Here is a 20,040-nt window from a genome sequence, read left to right as displayed (position 1 = left end):
TCTTCTTCAGAAGGGTGATAGGAATCTAAACCTCTTGCCTCTTCAGATATATTCTCCCTTCAGAGCTGTCATCCAGGTTGTCAAAACTTATCCTTAGCACGTTTCAGCTTTAAAGGTCCTCTTATCAACACCACAACATTCCTGTCCATCCCATTACAGCTTGTCAATGAGAGCCTTTGAGTATTTGGTTTGAAGCAGCCTAGGAATCTTTTGCTGAATTCCTTCAAAAGAATTTAAATAGTCCTAATGACCATATTACCTTACAGGCTTTTAAGTGTTTCACCAGCTGCTTGAGTCAATGCGCTATAAATTGTAAGCCTTTCTGCAGTAATCTCAGCATTTGTTTGGGAGTTAAATATTAACAGATTTTTCTTCGTTCTCTCAGACAGGAGGCTCACGCACCTGCTCCGTTCCCTGCAGGGTTTGTTAGAAGTGAATGCTGCATTCCTCTCGAGTGCTCTGGGTGCTGTTCTCTGTGTATGTGCTTTACATGGGGCTAGTTTGAAGAAGACTTACTGATGTCTGGACCTCTGCACCTCTTGCAAACATGCCTTCTTTCTGGTAGAAATCTTGGTTGGCGGAATGCCCGGCTGCGTAGGAAAGCTGTGTGGCTGAGCAGTGGATTTAACACAACGATGCAGTTAACTCACTGCTGTGCCCTTTACAAGGCTTTATTCTGCACCACTACTGTCTGTTTTTCAGCATGCTGGTGCTTGAGGTTGTTCAAGAAGACAGAGGAAAAAGCAAAGAAAAATTATAAACATAAAAAGACAAGTTAGTAACACATGTCTGCTAAATATTAGAAGCAACGTAAGTGCTTAGGCCACATCAATACAACAGGCGTACCTTAGGTATTTGTCTTTTAAAGACAAAGAGGGACTGCCTCCCACACATATTTCAGAATGAATCTGAAATGTGTTTTTATCACTTACAATGATTTCCATCAGAGAATAATAAAGAGATTTGATGCCTAGGGTACTTAATGTTCTGTGATGTATAGTGTAATAGCTATTTTAAGTGTAGGAAATACCCTAATAAGAAGCAGTTCGCTAGTGTGCTGATCTAGTCGATTCTTATCGTAGCATTCTCTGTAAAATAATAATTGGAAGATATGACAATAGAGATTTTTGATTAAACTTTGGCATCTCATAAACTCAAACAGAGTTAGACAGATCACTTCAAGAGCTTTAAAAAAAAAAATCTAACATTTGTTTTTGACGATACCTTTTCTTTTATGACCTTTGCTAGATACATTAGTTAATAAGGTGAAGTACTCTGAATCTATAAAGAAAAAAATTAAACCCAAAACATGTTAAATATTTTCTCATAAAAGAAGCACAATGGATCGAGCCTGTACTTTTTAAGGCCTGTTATTTAACTGGCTGTAGACTTCAATTTTTTTTTTTTTTTTTGAAGTAGGTATTTAAGTCATTACCAAAACCCTAAGTTTATAAGCCATTTCCTTCTCCTACACCTCCTGGCTTCCCCTCTCTAACCTCTTTCCACCTCTGTCCCCATCAAAGGCTGAAAACCGTTTTGCTTGTGTTGTGGTGTGGCAGTTACAGGCTTTATCAGGAATGAGCCATGCAGCATGAGCTGTTCTGTCCTTAATCCATCGTGGTTGACATCTTTTCTACTGTATTCCCCTTGTATCTCTTTTTTTTTTCTTTTTTTTCTTTTTTTTTTCCCATGTTCCTATGTACGCTAGCTTGTTAGATTCACCTGCTCCCATGTCACTTCATGTGGAGTCTGTCCAAAATACAATATTACCTTTCTTGCTTGTTCATATACTTTCCTGAAGGATTTATCTTATTATATTTTTACAAGCTCCAGTTCAGCAGAATTTTTAAGGAGAATCCAGTTTCATGCTGAATAAAGCTAGTCGCCTTCGGTCTTCTGGGATTCACGACCACGTGGTTTTGTCATTCTGAATAAATTCTCTGCCCATTGACTTTCTGTTGGTCTTGAAGTCTCCTTTCGCTGGCTTTAATTCTCAGTCCTTACCTCAGTCTTGTGGTAGGTATCTCTGAGGAGAAACCTCAGTCCTTAATAACTTCAAGATACTCTTTTTTGGTTTGCTTTTATTTTTATTTTTAATTTCAGGCCAAGGATCTCCAGCTGTGCAGTCAGACCTCTGGGATAGCTGAGCACTGAGAGTATAAATGTAAATGATACAGTCACTGCACCAGCGGCATCATCTCTGATGAACGTCAGGGAGTTGCTTTCCTGCCAAGTCTTAACTGAGGACTCAGTTTTCATTTGTGAGTGCAAGGCTCTGGGGCTTCTCAGGGACGTTATGTGCTTTCATTTTCATTTGCCTGGGATGGGAAATCAGCACTGCTTGGAAAGGGTGGCATATTTAACATCCCTCCTCCAATTACACTGGTGCCAATAGATGGGAGTCAGCTTAAATATATCCTCCTACTAACTACTGATGGACTGGCGCTAAATGTTTATTTTGGCTTAAAGGGACACTGCTGAGATGGTAATCAGCAGATGATTTTGTTTCAAATTTTCCATTCAGTGCATAGTTTTCTGGCTGACTGACTTGGCTTTGTGTTTCAACAGATATATGTATATATACATGGTTATCCAGTGGTCTATATGGAAGTAACAAGGTTGCCTTCGCTCATTTATAATATGCATTCACAAAAGAGAGCGTAACTTAAACAGTTCATTGCAGATGTTACTAAAAATGCTCTGAGCTTGGAAAAAAAAACCAACATGCAAAAACTGAATGTACTTCTCTTTGGTTGTGCTTGCTTTTTGTAGGCGACTTTCTGGCTTTAAGCGCCCTCTCTGCTTTTGCCTTAGTGCAGTGGTGCTGTATGCTAGCATCTAAAAGGCAGGTAGACAACAGGGTGGCTTCTTTTCTAAGTGATCACAAAATCCTAGTGTATTTTTGTAATAGAGCTAGTGTTCAGTTGGATGTGTAGCTTTTGGGTGTGCTGCCATGGCCCTCTAACGTTATAACTCCACCTTCTGGCCTCACAAAGTAATGAGTTGTTAGCACTGGGTACATCATTCTTGGTTTGGAAGAAGACATACTTTATAAACAGTGACAGCAAAGGAAGAAGAGAAGCTGCCCTTTTGTTATTCCCTCCTATTGGGAGGTTGTGATTTTTGTGAGTTTGTGTGTTCATCTTTGATCTAAGCATGGCAGTGATCTGGACCAGCCTGTCAATACATTATCTGCAGCGTTGCATAATGATGTGCAGAGGAAGTTTTGTAAATCCTTTAAACCAAAAGGCTTTGACTTGAATTTGTCATTTAGAATCTAACTTTATTTGCACCCACCCTCTTCACTATTAAGAATGGAAAAAAAATCAAAGCATCCACAACTCTTTCTACAGAGCACGGTGTTTAAAGAAGTGAAAGTCTCAGATGAAGGGCATACAGCAGGGCAGTTGGTGTAGCCTGTTCAACATTACGTGCATGTGATATTTATCATAGGTCATTAGGTGATATGTACTTGAGCATCTTGCAGTATTCCTGCCTGTTTTTTTTTTTTTTTTTTTTTTAAGAACACGTGGGAGAAGATGAATTGAGTGATGCAAGTGATGCTATGGCTACCACATGGCTGTTCCGTAACTGTGAGGTGCTGATCGTGTGCTGCCAGCTGGGAGGCACCGCCGAGGTTAGGCAATGCTGACTCGGAGGGGAGTGGTGCTGCGATGCAATCTGCTCCTGGCCTTGGAGTTGATGAAGCCAGGTAGCATCCTTCCTGAGACCTGCCTTCATGAAAATGTGCTGCCACTGACTTGCCAAGTAACAAAGATAACAAAAATGAGGATTGAGGCAGGTTGTCGGTGGTTTGCCTTTTAGTACAACCCAGCTTCTTAGCTGTAAGTAGCGATGCCCTGGTGGAAGTCAAGGGAGCTCCAGTCACTGGCACTGCAGGGCTGCAGTTTCAGCCACCTCCATCTCATTGCTTCCCTCAGCACCTGGGCAATGGAACCAAGACTACAAAATAACTTCAGGACTAGGTTTTAGTTTTAGAAGTAATTCCAGTTCCTCAGTGGCTTTTGGAATTTGGCCCATACTTTTTTTGCCTCAAAAATCCTCAGAGGGGAAAGGTATGGATAGGTTATGTGCACTCTCTTACAAGAGACCACAGCAGAACTGTGAGGTGCTCATCTCTGAAGGAAATACAGATTTGAAAACTTGTATGTGGTAATGGCCAAGCATCTCAGTATCCCACCAGGATCCTAAAAGCTCATTTATTCCTTTCTGGCCACATGAAAAGATGTATGGGTCAACTGAGTCATCCTGGGTTTGAAGTAGATTTCACTGGCAAACTGTCACGAAACATGATAACTCTAAACTTACATATTATTAAAAGTAGAATTCATGAACAGTAAGAGTTGCTGGAATACACAGAATTTCAAGATCTATAAACTTGAATATCTGCACCTCTGACTTTCGGGCTCAAGCCAGGCACACATGCAATTACTGAAGTGGGTCCAGCAATTCCATGCTCAGGTATGAAATATGGGCATGAAGTTTGGGTAGGGAGTTAGTAGTATAAAATCTACATTGACAATACTGTATATCCAAGTCTAAATTTTGGAATTTGGCTCAAATATATTGCAAGCCTATCAATAGCATATAAACACTTAGGGTGTGATCTGGTGATACAGCTGTAGCATTGCAAGCTAGAATCCTGATAATGGGACTTCTGCCATTGCCTTCAGTGGAGCCAGAAAGCATTTCCTCACGACGTTACATGATAATTAGGGCTGGCTATGAAGTCACTTCTCCATCTGTACTAGACCTGGGGGCCTACACTGAAGCCAGCTCTGTGTATGTGGCTCTTGTTACTCGTGGTTCCAGCGCATAGCGAGGGGCTCAGCCACCCGAAAAGGCCAGCAGTAGGCCCCTATTCTTTCAACTCCTGTCTGTTTGCAGGCAGAAGGAGGGGAGGGAGGGAGGAAGGGTTCAGGACCGTCTGTACTCAGGGAAGGCTGACCTGCAGGTGGGCCACAGCAGAGGCTGACCTATCTGGAAGTGTATCAGACCTTTTGGGGTCAGGCCGAGCTGCTGCAGAGAGCTGTGTTTTGGAGTTTATAATTGGTCCCTTGAGAGTGATGATGCCTTTGATGTTGTCCCTTATCAGCAGTGTGTGCCGATAGTGCCTGAATGACTCGCCTGAATTCATGTAAGAAGCTGGTGGGGCTGCAAGAACTGCTTGAACTTAAATGGTCTGGGATTTTAGGTTAGCATCGGAAACCCTGCACCCTGCTTCCTTGCGCTTTGTTTCGGGGCATGTCTTTAGCAGTGACTCCTGCAGTGGGCTGAAAGCAGAATTTGCACGAAGCTGAGCTACTTTTAATATTTGTTGTCACTTTTTGAAAGCCTCAAAATATGACTTTTTTTCCCCAGTAAAGTAGCTAGAGATGTAAAAAATCAATGATGGAAACAGTTAATAGACTTCAGGGCAATCGGAGGGCTTTGGCTCCTACTGCAAAATATTAACAGCTGTAATTTGACCTCTTAGCCAATTAATTTTGGCCAGTGTAAAATTCCATACACTAAATCTGTTTACGATACTTCACTATTCTAGGCATCTGATACTGTGCCAAGACCTTAATATGTCTCAGTGAACAGAGGTCAAGTCATGGCCTTAAAATGAAGACTTGAAATATAAGCTGTGCGTGGGTGGGTAGCCTCATGTCCCTAAGGGGCTTATGAGTTCCTTTTCTATTGCTGTACGATCTGAAACTCTGGTCACTGCTCTCTGTATTACCTTCTTGTATTTCTTAATCAAAATAAATCCATTTTGCAGTTCAGAAATGACCTCTCTTTTTCGCAGTTTATCCGGACCGTTATGTTTTTCACACACGGCTTTAATTAAGCATGCTAGCAGTTGTCTGTTGTCTGCGTCGTACATCTGCTCAAAAACTCATCTTTGTTAGATTTCCTTGACACTTCTAAGTTATATCCGTCTTGTACTTCGGGGTGAAACAGTTGTATCCTGGTGATTCTGCCTGTGCTACCCAGTCCTTTAACACTTCATTTTCCTGTCTTTGGCTTTTGGGTTTGAATTTCACTCCGTTAAAGTCTGCGAACTTCAGTGAAAAGAAGTGGACAGATTTTGGATTTAAAAAGTGGTGGTTTGTTGTGTTTTTTTTTTTTTTTTTTTTTTTTTCTTCCACTTTGCAGAGGGAATAGTATTGATTGCTGCATGGCAGGATACCAAGCTGTGTTAGGTTTTGATTATTTCTGCATGTATACCAGCTTGATGGAAGCCTAATTCGGTTCCTTCAGCTGACACCAAGGCGTGTGGGTGTGACTGGTGTTTGGTGGTGCACCAGATGAGCAGGCACACCGCAGCCCGCGCCACCAGAGCCATGTAACTGTGCAGCTCGGCGTAACAGGCTCGGGGCAAACAGGGTCTAAATCGCATCAAATCTGTGAAAGTTGACTTCCAGGTAGAGGGCTGGGCCACTGCTTGGGTCTCGAGAGCCAGATGATGTGTTTTATATCATAATGAAAGAAGCAGCTTTCTGAGATACTCAGTACTTCTCATGTACACATTTTATTAAAATCTACAGTTGGCATGTTGTGAGCAGCTTTTTGTGCAGGATGGAAATGCTGTGTGCAGTAAGTTCAAGGTGTGCCAAGCTGCCTGAAAGTAGCGAGTGAATGAAGTGAGTATCTGTTGTTCCACAGGCATGGATGTGTTAGTAATCATGTCTGAGACCTCGAGAAACTTCTGTGGGAGGGAACAAAGCCTATCAAGTTGATATACGAGTCAGTGTCCAAAATGTTTGAATCTCTAGTTATAGTACTGTATAGTAATACTAGGTATAGTACTATAGTATTTCTGGATATAGTACTGTTTACTAGATATAGTACTGTATAAAAGACAGACTTTGAAGTCTTATAAAGAAGACTGCCAGTAATAAAGCATCCTAACTGGTGCTAGGAAGTTGAAGAACTTTGGAGGCCAAATCCTTGATTTGCTTAAGCCTGATTTATATTGAATTTGGCAGAGATGTGCTGGCTAGCCAGAAGTCCAGTCCTTGGCTCAAAATACTTTTTGGGCAGGGGAGAAGTGGTGAGGAGAGTAGGGAGTGAAGAGACCAAAATTAAAAAAAAAGCACAAGAACAAATTGCTTTAGTCATTTCCATTTTGAATTTACTTAGCCATTAAAACAAATGAGATTGTCTTTGCCTGTGATATATAGTTCCCAGCTGATGTAAAGGGTATGAAAATAGTTAATGGCTTAAAGAAAAAAAAACAAGAGGGTTTGTATTATCTTAGGAGATTGTCTCTGTAAAGCTGTTCCCCAGGTAGCACCAGGTGGTGTTGAATTTTGCATACCTTGTACACTCGAAAGAATAAGATTTTTCAAAGGAAATAAATTACAAAACCCCATGCAGCTAAGGTTGCTTCTTTAACTGGAAAAAATTAGTCCAATTTTCCAGCAGCTGGAAGCTGAAGTGTCTTGATGGTGTAATAGTGATACGCTTTGACTGAAGTTGGACAACCTGGATCATAGATCGTGGAAAATGTCGCCTGTAGTAAGCCCGTTTGTTTTGGGGGCTGCTTTCTAACCTGTCACACTAGAGAGCACCAGGGAAGCTCAGACTGGAGCAGCACAGCCTGAAGTCGTGTTTCTGGGCAGCTTTGGGAGGGCAGTTATCTGTCAGCCTCGCTGCCCTGCCTTGCCTTGCTTTCCTCATAATGGTGAGGGACAAGAGAGTGACAGGAGAGTTTTTCATAGCGGGGAGGTTTCTCCCACCTTTAAAACTTGCTCCATTGTGAAATGGGTGGAACATGCAAGTGAAAACTACGGAATGAAGGTATACGAGGTATGGGGCTATCCCCGTATTTCAGAATAGGATTTAATCAGATATTTTTTATGATGGGGATAGGGAGAGGAAAGAGGAGAAACAGCATTGAGGATGCATGCTCCTCTGATTCAAATATTTGAGGTTTCTTCAGGCCTGTGAAAAAAGTCAGATTTTCGTCAGTATTAGGCCAACGACTATTTTCTTTTTCAGCGCGAAAGGTTTTTCAAACAGACCACCAGATGGTAGTGTTTCCTTTGTAATTAGAGCTGTGATTTCAATGAAGCAACTGCTCTTGTTTGGCACAGGTCACTCAAGGACTGCTCAATATATAGCAGAAGTAGAGATATGCAAGTCAGGAGTATTAGTAGTTAAATAACCAACAACGACAACAAAAAATATGCGTGTGTGTGGGGATCTGTAATCTTCAGCCAAGGGAGACAATAAAGGACACGGTGGAGCCCTCTGTGTTACAGATAAGCTGCTAGCCGGGAGTCATAGAAGTATCACAGGTGATTAAAGCAATAAAGCACGAGGCGAGCTGGAAATAGTCAATCTTCTGCAACAGCGAGGGTTGCTGTTCAACTGCAGTGCTTTTCCTAAGTGTCAGACACGATTTTGCTGTTCAGCTGGGGCGTGCAGTATCGCTTACTGCAGAAAGTTTGGCTGGCAAGTGGATAGAGCACTGAGGCGGTGGATTTTGGAGGTCAAAATTACCTGGTGGTGGTGTCTGGTCTTGGGCACATCTCTTCATCAGTATGTGCCGTGTTTTTTTTTGGGAGAGGGCAAGGTTACTGATAGCTCTTACCAAGTTCTTAGAGTGACTTAAAATATTCAGGAATGCAGTATTATTATTTCAGCTGCACATGGCTCTCATCAGCGACTGTCTCAGATAACGTATTTGGGTCAATTTGCCTAAATGTTTTGAAAGGCCTCGTTTTATTCAATGTCAGGATTAGAAGAAGAAGTTGTGAAATGTCACGCTGTGTGGCCGAGTGCATACAGCAGGGTGTGACAGAGGGGTTTTAAAGGCAGTGCTGCCTGGGAGCTGCATGCCAGGAGTGTTAGGTACGTTTCTGAGTAGTGACCGATGGAGAAATACTGCAGAAGGTTACTGCAAATACTTGGATGTCTTTTAAATGAAGGAGCCTAGATCTGTGTGGGCGCTTCATTTGTTCTTCCTTTGGAATACTCCAACAAACAGCCCCAGTTTGGGGAGGGTAATGGGCACAAGGATGAAAATATACCTGACTAGTAGCGGCACCTACAATTTCAGTAGAAGGTTTTTATGACTTATTTCTATTTTTCATGTTATTCTTTTCCTAGAACGATGTCACTATGTGCAACATAGGATGTCAGCAAATCTTGTTCCTAATTCCCAATGGGAAAACCAGAGTATGCCCCTCTTTGTGTTGTGCTCTGGGTTCCTCCCTTACCCCTCTAGCCTGACTTCTGTCGTCTTCTGTCTCCGTTCCGAAAAATCCTTCTTTTTTTGCCTCAGGGACAGGTGCATTTCCACTGAAAAGGCTTTCCGAACCTGTGAGGATACAGACTGTGGAACTTTTGAGCTTAGGATCTGCAACAGGTAGATTTTTCTGTGCAGTGTTATGCAGGTGAATGTAGAATAAAATCTGCATCACAGCATCACAATGGTTTGAAATGTGATGTGTGCTTGCAGAGTCATGTCCCGCAGTCTTTGGAGTGCTCTGGTAATTACAGAACACAAAACTTGCTGCTGGGTCTGCTTTAGGTTTTGAGGTGAACAAGTACTAATCAAACAGCTTTTAAAATCTATACCTGGGATGTTTCCTATCACTTTAAACTGATGGGCACATATTTGTGCTATGGAAATGTTAGAAACAATGTGTTTGGATACTTTGCCTGATCTACAGAAGTGTGTGCTCATAAAACAGCGAAGCCAAGAGCTTTGGGCTGAGCTCTTCAGACTTTTCAGAGTCCCAAGAAGGTCCAAAAGCAAACCAACAGCAACTGTCCAGCAAAGAGAGATTGCCAAGTGAGCGGATAAACTCACGGTGAAAACACGTAGCATAGCTGAGCTCACTGCGCTTTTTGAGGCTCCTGTATTGTTTCCTATATGCTGGGTGTGATTGCAGCCCTTTGTGCATCATTTCCAAACCACTGAAAAACGAGTGGATTTGCTTGGGTACAAAAGACGAGCAGAACAGAGAGCTGATCCTGCTACCAAAGGAGAAAAAACGTCTTTGAGCGTATCTGCTTTTAATAATGTTTTCTTAGAGATGCATTTTAGTTGTGGAAGGAGTCTGTTTCCCAGCTGCAAGTGGCTCCTGCAGAATTTCACTGGGATAACTAAAGGCTGTTTTTCTTATTGCAACATGCCCCGTCTTCAGGTAGTCATTTTGATTCTCATGTTGTATGTATGTCATTCCTCACAGTTTTAAGATTTTGTCAGCATCTGTCTTGCATTGTTCAATCAGGCACTTGTTGGTTGCATAGAACAAAGTGTTTCAACTGAGTAATGAAGCACTGCTCTGGTGCTACAGTGCCACTGTGGACATTTCTGGTTTTATTCACTTGAACTAAAATATCAGCCAGGAAAACGGGAGATGTATCGGTTCCAAATTTTTAACTTTATTTGTATGGTTCAAATGTTATGTAATTGACATACTATCTTTTTTTTCTTTCTTCTTTTTTTTTTTTTTTCCAATTGGGCTATCCCTACGTCTTTTAGAAGCGGAATCTTTAAAACAGAAACACAAGGCTGGTTTTAAGAGAAGATCCACTAATAGGATGTGGTAAATACTGAACACTGGACCTGCAATCCAAGTTTTGATAAAAACCAAACATCCAGCAGAGGAGGAATGCCATGCCTCTCTTTCCAGAGCACTTATGGCTCTCTACAAAAAGAAAAGTGCGGGGTGTGTGTATGTGCGTGTTTGCTTTTCCCCAATGCTCAGATCCTAAACTATTCCCAAAGATTTTTCAGTACTTTGTTTTGCTAAGATCTTTGTCCTGTGAGCATTTCTGCCCTGTTCAGTACTTAATAGCCTCGGTTTTGTGCATGATTAAAGAAAAAGGAGCATGTTTTTGACCCATTACCCTGCATCTCCTTTGGAGGTGCATGCCATGTGCACGCCAAGGCAGGAATGTTGTGCCCGTGCCTCCAGCTGCCTGCCTTCTGTTTGAGTTGCTTTTGTAAAGGTTGTGCTTACCTAGGGCTGGTGCTGGAGCATGCTGCCATATCCACGCAAGTCCTCAGGCGAACAGAAGAAAAATGTTATATATGGATGTTAATACGTTGTTAATGTTCCTTACAACAACAGGGACCTTAGAATCAGGGCACGGTGAGCACCATTTGGCTGGGTTAAAATGATGCTTGTAAGTAACTTTAAATCAAGAAAAATTTCTTAGCAGTGATAAAAAACAGTTCTGTGGAGAAGGAAATGTCCTGTGCTATCATGCACAGTTCTGGAAACCCAGCCGAAGATCCCTGCAGTGTAGAGCTGCATCCCCACTAAATTCGGAGGGCATATTGCAGAGGAAAGTTCCCCTGTCGTTGCCTCAGCTCTGTGGTGTCTTTGCATGGGGAAATAGCAAAGGATTTTCTGCCTCTCATCCAGGGACTTGGCATGTAGCGAGGAGCGTGGTTACTTGCTGCCTGTTCAACCAGGGCTGAGCTTGTGTTGGGAAGGGAAGGAGGGTGTGGGAAGCAGCCTTTTTCTGCTGCCTGGCTGCATTTTTCTGTGCCCATCTTTGCTTGCCAGTGGATTATAATCATCTGCCCAGTTGCCTAGATTTCCAGAGGAAGGACAGAAAACGGAGCTGTAGCTGTCAGTATAGATGGAACAAGTTTGGTTTCCTCTTCTACATAGGCTCATTTCAAATAAGCAAATCATAGCCATCATCCCTCCCGAGTTAAACAAATTACACAAATCCCTTGCAGGAGTGAGGGACCCCAGGAGGAGCTGTGGTCAGGTCCGACAGCAGAATTAATTTATGCCCATCTCTGTCACAAAAAAGTAAATAGCATTTGAATTTGGTTCTGTCGTAAGCTCCTGAGGTTGATCAGTCAGACTTAAAGCAAAATTGGAGCTGGTTTCCAGTCTCTCTCACTGCCTCCCATCCTGCTGCTGTCAGAGTGATCCTCCTTTTTCTTTTTCTTTTTCTCTCAGTACGGGATGTCCATCACAGGCCTAAATCTCTGAAATACTGATTTTGATCAGCTAAACCTCCTTTATTTTCAAATAAGTTCCAGTCGCTGTACGCATTTGATTGGCGCTTTTCCCCAGCAACCTAATGCTCAGTTTGGAGTAATGGGAACACAAACCATTAATAAAAGATTAAAGAAAAAGCAAAACACCAGGATTTAAAATTCCAAACATATCTCTGTAGACTGTCTTTATAAAAGGCAGTTTCTTCGGCAGGCGTTGAAATGCAATTCTTCCTACGCATTAATAATAAAATCAGACGTGAACTTTCAGATTGCTGTGCTGAGCAAAATGGATGTAGTTCTTTTAAGTCCATAAAAGTAAAGAAAATCAGATTTTAAGAACCAAGATCACACTTGAGCACAGTTGGAAAACTACAGCATGTTACCAAAACCTCATTAAACTGTCATAAGCTTTCTCTGTACATTTCCTTTCACTGTCGTCTTGATTGCCAAGATATTTGTGTGTAAATACTCTTTTCTAGCCGGGTTCCCCCTCCTCGGATGCTATTTGTGACAACACAGCCGTTCCCGTGGGGACTGCGAGGTGCCATGTCAGGAACAGCAGTGACCTCGCGAGCCTGCCGGAGGGCGGAGGTGGTCGGAATGGCCAAGGCAGGAAAAGTGGAAAAATATGTGGGGAAAAATGAGGGAACTCTAACAAGATGTGGATAAAGTACCGGTGCGTGAGGTTGCTTTTGTTCTTTAAGGTTCACCGGCTTGCACTGTGCAAAGCTTTGCTTTCTGGCATGAAAATCCCTGTTTTTGGCTTTGGAGCATACGTTGTGGGACATGTAGCGAAAGAGAGCTTTCCTCTACTAAGATAAGCAACATGAGGTAAACTTAGCCTGAGAAGTGTAACTCTGTCCCAGCTTCCAGAAAACGGAGCATTAAATCGGAGCCTATAACCACTTAACGCTTCTCTAATGCTTAACACGTGGAAATGGTATTGAATCTTCACAACAGCCCAACGCTAGAAGTAAGTGCTAGAGTCCTCGCTTAAAATTGGTGAATGTGTGATAATGTGAACAGTAAGTGAACTCTCGTGGGGTGACTCATCGAATCACTGGCAGCAGTGGGGCAAAATCTAGAAATTCCTATCTTTATAGTCTCGTGCTTTTTCTCTGGATCAGATTTGCCTTTCAGGGAAAACACCATTTTCAGACTTGATCTGTTCAGTTGTGATACAGCCTCACTCCTACCAACATTGTTTTGCCGTTTTAGAGACAGGTAAGCCTAGGGTTACCAGAGCATATTCATCTCTTAAATGTCCACAAGATCTTTTATGCATAGAAGAACTCATTCAGATGCTTATGCAACAAATGTGTGAGCTGAATGGAGCTGAAATGGGCTCACCCTTCTGTATGCGGATATCTGCAAATTGAGCATCATGTATGCAAAGCATCCCCTTTTGCAGGGTCTTGAGTCTCTCTCTCTCTTCTCACGCATGCCAGGTCTGCACTAACTCCTGATTTATATCACTTTAAGTGAGAGGAGAATCAAGGCCTTTGACTTGTAAGTCTCGCTGAAAACACATTTTTATGGTCAGGGTTATAATGGAAATGCTGACAAACTCAGACACTTAACTATAACTGCACGGAGTGTGACGCGATAATAAAGATATGTTTTACTGCCAAACTGTCTTGTGGAGACATTAGGGGAACGATGTTTTTCAGATTCTCTGTTGTAAATATGCATAGTTTGGCAAGGAAAAGGTGTTTGCCAGGTCAAAGTCGCTGCTCCGAAAAAGAATGCAATAACGAAATAATGTAAACAGTGAAGCACCCAGCATCTCTGATATAAGTTACCAGCTCTGAAGAGTGAACTGCCAAATTATTATTTCTTATGTTCGTGTATCAAACATCATATATCAGCACGCCATTAATTCAGGGTCGGCAGTATTGATTCGCTATGCATGTAACTCCCATTGAGATCATTAGTGGGTCTGTTTGTGAAAGGACTACAGGCACTCATGTCACTGAAACGTATGAAGTTCATGTTTGTGGGAGTTCTTTTACATGTGGAACTTCAACAGAAAGACCCTTCACTGTTCAAAAACGTATCTCCAGTCTTATGGTGAAAAGCTGCCATTTATTTCAGTCTGAAGCAGACAAATGAGGCTTTCATCCAGTCCTGGGTTTGAATGTAAGGGGAATAGGGCCAGTTTTACTCCTAAGCATCTTTTGTAAGTAGGCCCCCCTCTATTAGAGCTGAATGAATTACTATTTTTGAGGTTTTGTTTCTCTTTTCCGTAGTGCTAAAATAATGGTTTCTCTGGGTGAAGATTTTTGAAAATACTTTGTTTTGTCAACGCTGCAACCCCCACCCCAGACCTGAGACTGAGTCAACTGAGAGTTGAGCTTAATGATGGGCAGAGTTTGTTTATTTTTGTCTTTATTTTTTATTTTTTTCCAAATGTCCTTCACAATCTACTCCACTTTCTCACTTTCTGTTCCTCCCAAGAGCAAAGCAGAGGCTTATTTGCTGTAGTGACATTTCTGAAAATCTGCGTGGCAGCATCACTGTTGCCTATGGAGTAGTCATCATGTTCAATTTCGTTGATCCTGTATTTGTTTGCTGGAAAGCAAACCCATCTATTTATCTTCAAAGTCTATTTTCCCAGGTTTCCATTGCTTAAAGAGCTATACCCAGCTACAGCAGAGTCCCTGACTGCAAAAGCTGGCGATATTAATGTTTTGCTCGGCCATCCTAATACTCAGTGTGATGTTTTGGAAGTGTTCTGTCTTGTCAGCCTGTTGTTTTTGCAGTCTGTGTTGATTTGGGTGTCCGCTATGTTTCCAATAAACTTCTGAACCCAGGTTACTTTCTAGTGGGGAAGAAAAGAGATGCTTTGTTTGCCATGCTATGAAAATTAAAGAGGAAGGACTTTCAAAAATAGGAGCCTACAGTTAGGATCCTTAGCCTGCGTTTAGATTTTGAAGGCAGTGGCCTCGTTTTCAGAAGGGCTGTGTATCCAGGAGATCCTGTTTGGAGCCAGTGGTTATACCTGTCAGAGTCCTGGCCTTGGACCATGGTTTTTAATGCTCCACTTGAGCGGGGTTTAATGTCTAATATCAAATTTACTTATTTGTAGCCACATGGTGTTGTGTGGGGGTTTGATGTAGTTGCTGGTACAGCAATATTGTGAGATCAGTGAGACAGAGGCAGTGCAGTGACTGACGTGTAGCTGTGTCACGATACACATGTGGTTGCCATTGCTGGTCCGCCTGCTCCCCGTGGCAGTGCTGGGCCCCCGTCGCTGGCAGGGAGCACGTGGGCTGAAGCCAGCTCGAGCCTGTTGCCTTCTTCAAGGTTCACGTTGGTCACTCAGGTTAGAGACTCCGGTCTGAGCCACGTACGCTTACCGTGCTGCCCTGGCTGGCTCGGGAAGGTGATCCTCTCTCTTGATTATTTTAAGAAAGGCCATTTACACAAGGCGACCCACTCAACTGATACAGCTGTTAGTCTAAAACAAAGGCCATCCTGTGATCCCATTTTGCTAAGTTCAGTTTTCTTCACGATATCACGGGCACATCATCCCTGCCTGTCTTCTCTGACCGATTTCCTTGGCAGGAGGTCGGTGCTCAGCCACAGTACCCTGCTGGGACTCCTCAGGGGCAAAAACTGTAAGTGCTGGTGGCAGGCGCAGCTGGGATTGTATTTCCCTTCTGTGTGTGCTTGTGATTTTGGGGGAGGCTGGAAGGGAAGGAATAAAACTTTCTGGACTAAAGTTTTCCATATTGGGTTTCTATTCTGTAGAGAGCCTAGCTCATGAAGTTTAGAAGAAAATTCTCTCTTTTGTTTTCAGTTAGGAACAAAACAAATACACTAAAGAAATAAAATAAGAGTTGCAATGAATTATTGTACTTCACTCTATTGAGCTTCATTTATGAAGACAATTTTGGCATACAGAATTTGGAGTAAAATTTCTCTGGCCACATTTTCAAGCAGAAGCAAGGCAAGTAGTCTTTACAAATAAGTGGTTGGAACAAATTATTTCACTTTCAAGCCAACAGATCAAGGGTAAAAGGAAAGAAGCTTATGATGCTTCCAAGTGAAGATTACATCCTTTTGTATATGGAAACTAAAATATTAGCTAATTCAGTCTTTAAGACAGAGCCATGCAGTGCTCTGGGGCCGGGCCTGTGTACCACCAGAGGCTGCAACGTGTCATGGGCAAATCTGCAGAGCATCCCCGCGATCTAGCTCCTGTGACTTGTTGGTGCAGCACTGTCTTAGAATAAAAGTGCACAATGAAATGATGAAGAGCATAATGAGCATCTTCTGGATGTTTCCATGTTCTTTGTCTTTCTATTATCAGCTGCAACCAAACTTCACGTGGCTATTTTTAGCGTGGAGGTCACACGTGTCCTCAGTGCTCTCTGGCAAGCCCACACAGCAAGGTTTGCCAACGGCTAAGCTGGATTTCCTAGAAGAAACAAGTCATTTAAAAGTCGGTAGCTGAGACGGGAAAGCAACTGCTGGGCCCCGACTGCTCCGTTTCTTGCCATAACCAGTAGGCAGTGCTCCTATTGCTAATGGAAGCAAGAGGTTCACAAACAAACAGCAAATTATATTATATTCTGAAGAGGTTCTTAGGAATATACCAATTTAATGCTTTTTTTTGAGCAAACAAAAAAGTCCTATGGCATATGCATCCGCCATTTTGAGCATTAATCTTGAGGTCAGGATATGCCTGTTGGGTATTTTCCTCTTAATGAAGTAACTTGCTGCAGAGGTGCCATAATATCCTAGCAATCTACATGTTCTCTGGCCAAAGTACTTAAAGTTTTAGCTCCTTCTTGAATATGTTGGTTGGAAACATGCCGTTTTTAGAAGCTAGATATCTTTTATTGGATTTGATGGGAAATATAAATTGGGTTTGGAAAAGGGCTAACCGTTCAAGCCCTCGATTCTCCCTATTAAGATTTTCCTTGCAACTTGGCCTCTTTTAAACTCCCATCTCGTGCATACTCTTTTCTAATCTGATACCTCAGCGTACATATCTAAACATGATCAGTGACAGTTTTAGCTGCGGGGTGAGACTTTCTGTGACAAGGGCAGTGAGCTCTGATTTGAGACCATTCATTGCAAGTGACTTCAGCTGTCTCTTCAAGTGACATCCAGCTACTTGAGGAATGAGGGATGACGAAAGTTCTTTGGACAGAAAACTTTCACTGACAAGAAGGTGACAGGTCCTTGCACAGCTGGTCTCTGATATGCCTTGGAAGAGGCCTACATAGTTACTAATTTAAGTTTAGCGGTGGCTGCAAGCATGGAGCAGACAAGTTCTTGTAGATTTGTAACTCATCTGCAGGAATGACAGGAGTTGGAGCTACACTTACGGTGTTTGCGTTGTTGTATAACATTTCCAATAGCCCATGTTTATTTAAAGAGCTAAGTAAACTGAACTGCAAGCTATTCTCATTCTCATTAATGCTTCTTAATATGTAGCTGAACATGGTGTATTCTCTTAATTTGTTCATTTATTTAAAGTGGATACTGACCTTTTTTTAATGGTCTGTCAAGTTGTAGTAATGGTATCCTCAGTCTTCAGGCTGTCTATTCCGTCTTTTTTTTTTTCCTGTCCTAATTTTCCCCAATGTCTCCTATCAGTTTTTCAGCTCTAGTGGTGTTAGCAAGAATGAGAACTCTACTGCGTGGGATGTGGGTGGCTGCTGTTTTAAGGGGACATCTTGCCTCACTCAGAACAAGTGTGTGCAACTCCTAAATCACCGTGCGATGTGCCCGCCATTGCTCCTGTTGGCAAAAAAAAATCGAGAGATCCTTGTAAACTAGGAGGAGGGTGGTGTGGCCTGAACGTGCACAGGTGAGCTCTTTCCACAGCACTTGGCTAAGTGCCTGCCACTGCATGGGAGCTGTGGTTTTGTCATTTGTGTTTGCTGGCATCCAGTTAGCAACACGGGAGTGTTGATCCGAGCTCTGCCATCAGCCACTTTTTGGCCTCTGTCAGATAGTATGTCATGTAAGTAACTGCTGATTGCTTTTGTGTCTGTGTATATGCAGTAAAGGTTTAAATGTTGAAAATTTCCACTGTGAGGAATCCTCACCTGAGAAGGAAGTGTTTACTCTCCAAATGTCAGATAGCTCTTGGAATAAAACATGATGGAAACCTAAAAAATAATAATAAAAATTGTGGCCCTTGAGGTCCAGACACAAGGTGACTTATTGCTGGCATTTGAATAACAATGCTGTTGTGGCAGATCTGATGGCAGAGGCTTCTCCCTTCCTGCCATCGCTCAGGACTGCTCTTCCCACTGCCTTCTCTGCTGGCTTTTTGCGTGGTTGGGCTGTGTCCCCAGCAGTGACTTTATATTATTTTCGAAGTATCTCATTTCACAGCTGTGATTTAGAGCATGGCCACAGAAATGGTTGAAGAGGCCCAGCTGCTAGGACGGTCACCTCCAGTGCGTGTGGTGCAGAGGGGTGAGCCTGCCAAGCGCATCAGCCCAGCCGCTGACAGGAGAGCAACGCTCAAGCCCTGTTGGGATGGACTATTAAAGGCAAGATAGGCGAAGTGAGACTAATTGTTGCAAAGGGAGTAACGGAGACCGCAGCAACCCCAACGCTGGGTGGCCTTAAGCTGAGCTCCAGGGAAAGCGTGGCCATTTACACCCCTCGGAAATTTGTCCTCTTCTGTGCATGGGAATGTTATGTCATACCATCAATGGAGTTTCAGCTCTCCTGTAATGTCCTTACTTCTCGTATCGGAGACTTTGCCTGGTTTACATTTAAGATTACAGAAATGTAATCTGTTTCTCAGCAGTTGTGTTTCAGCCTACAGCTGGTGTAAGTCAGCTGAGCTCAATTGCCCGCACAGGAGTCATAGCATTTGCAGCCGCTGAGGCTTGGCCCTCAGCAAATAAACACCAGTGTATTATTGCACAGATTCGACCTCGTTTGTTTGTTTTTTTCCATCTCCTTGACACATCGTTGTGCAAATTGTCACTGAAACAAGGGAGTAGGAGAGGAGATGATTAAATATTACATAAGGGTAATAAGGTGTGAGTAAAAATATTTCTGTGGCTTAACATGTATGTGTTTTTTGGAAATTTCTTTGCTAGCTGGAAAATGTGAGCTCTGTGTAATGCCAAATAAACAGTTTGCTGTAGATATTCAAAAGGACCAAGTGCACCTCTTACAGATACTTTGTTGACAGTTAAAAAATGACATATCTATTATTCATGTCGAGCAGGCTGACAGGAGGAATGTTGCCCTAACTTTCGCTTGGTAAGTCAGGAAAGTGGAAAGCACTGTAGCTTGTAACGGCAATCCTGTTTGTTTACGGGATCCTTGTCTTTTCTGTAGGCTGATTTGTAATATGTCTGAGCTGAAGCTTGGTAGGCCTTGGCACTACAGTGACAAAACTTCCTTTGATTTCAGCAGGACTGTAATTTGGCTTCGGGTATGCATGTTTGACTAAGGTCACAGAAACCTGGTGCAGACAATGTTTTTTGTTTGATTTTTTTTTTTTTTTTGGAAGCCACTATCTGTAAAGGAGTGATGCTTGGCTCTGTGACAGCAAACCTTTGATTTTTAATGACTCATCTGCATGAGCTGATAAAGCATTTAATGTTGTGAGGCCCTTTCCTGAAGGGTTGGCTTAACAGACTGTTGCATCAGAGATGTGTATGTACAAAAAACCAATGTTTGCAAGTGACTGAGGCTCTTCTTGGTGTAGCTGGTATGCTGTTTTTTTTTTTTTTTTAATTTCATGAGAACTATGTGTACATACAGAATAACAGTATATTATAAGGCGACTGCTTCGTTGATGATTACACATTGCTGACTGTTGAAGTGTGATGTAAGTTTTGTGCAAGAAAGGAAACATGCTTGCTACCTGTAATGTGAAAGCTGTGGCAGACAGCACATCTCCAGCTTACCTAGAAAGCTGACCAAATCAAGGGGCTCTGCCCTTCAGTCATTAAGATCAACGTGGTTTTGTTTTTTTTCCAGTTGCTCTTCTCTCGCTTTCAAATGTATGTCCCAGGCCTTCTCTGCTTTTGTATCTGCCCTGCATTTCTAGGATTTTAGTG

At 42.4% G+C, this 20,040-nt stretch overlaps 1 protein-coding gene across 14 annotated transcripts in view; it reads left to right on the top strand.

The window, feature by feature from the left end:
* LOC310905406 (uncharacterized protein) overlaps positions 1–20,040 on the top strand; it is a gene marked incomplete at its 5' end in the record, with an annotated part of 392,143 nt that overhangs the window by 201,645 nt on the left and 170,458 nt on the right. The window contains one exon of one of the 14 annotated variants that reach the window (XM_083851640.1): positions 3,525–4,816. The exons of the other annotated variants lie outside the window; for them this stretch is intronic. Within the exon in view, the coding sequence (XP_083707766.1) occupies positions 3,525–3,543 (19 nt within the window). The 3' untranslated portion in view covers positions 3,544–4,816. Of the gene's footprint in view, positions 1–3,524; positions 4,817–20,040 lie in introns of those variants that run through there. 14 annotated transcript variants of the gene reach the window in all.

Source organism: Anser anser, assembly GCF_964211835.1.
Source record: "Anser anser genome assembly, chromosome: 11".
NCBI lineage: Eukaryota > Metazoa > Chordata > Aves > Anseriformes > Anatidae > Anser > Anser anser.
Note: the sequence above shows the minus strand (reverse complement) of the source record. Positions and strands in the feature narration are given on the sequence as shown.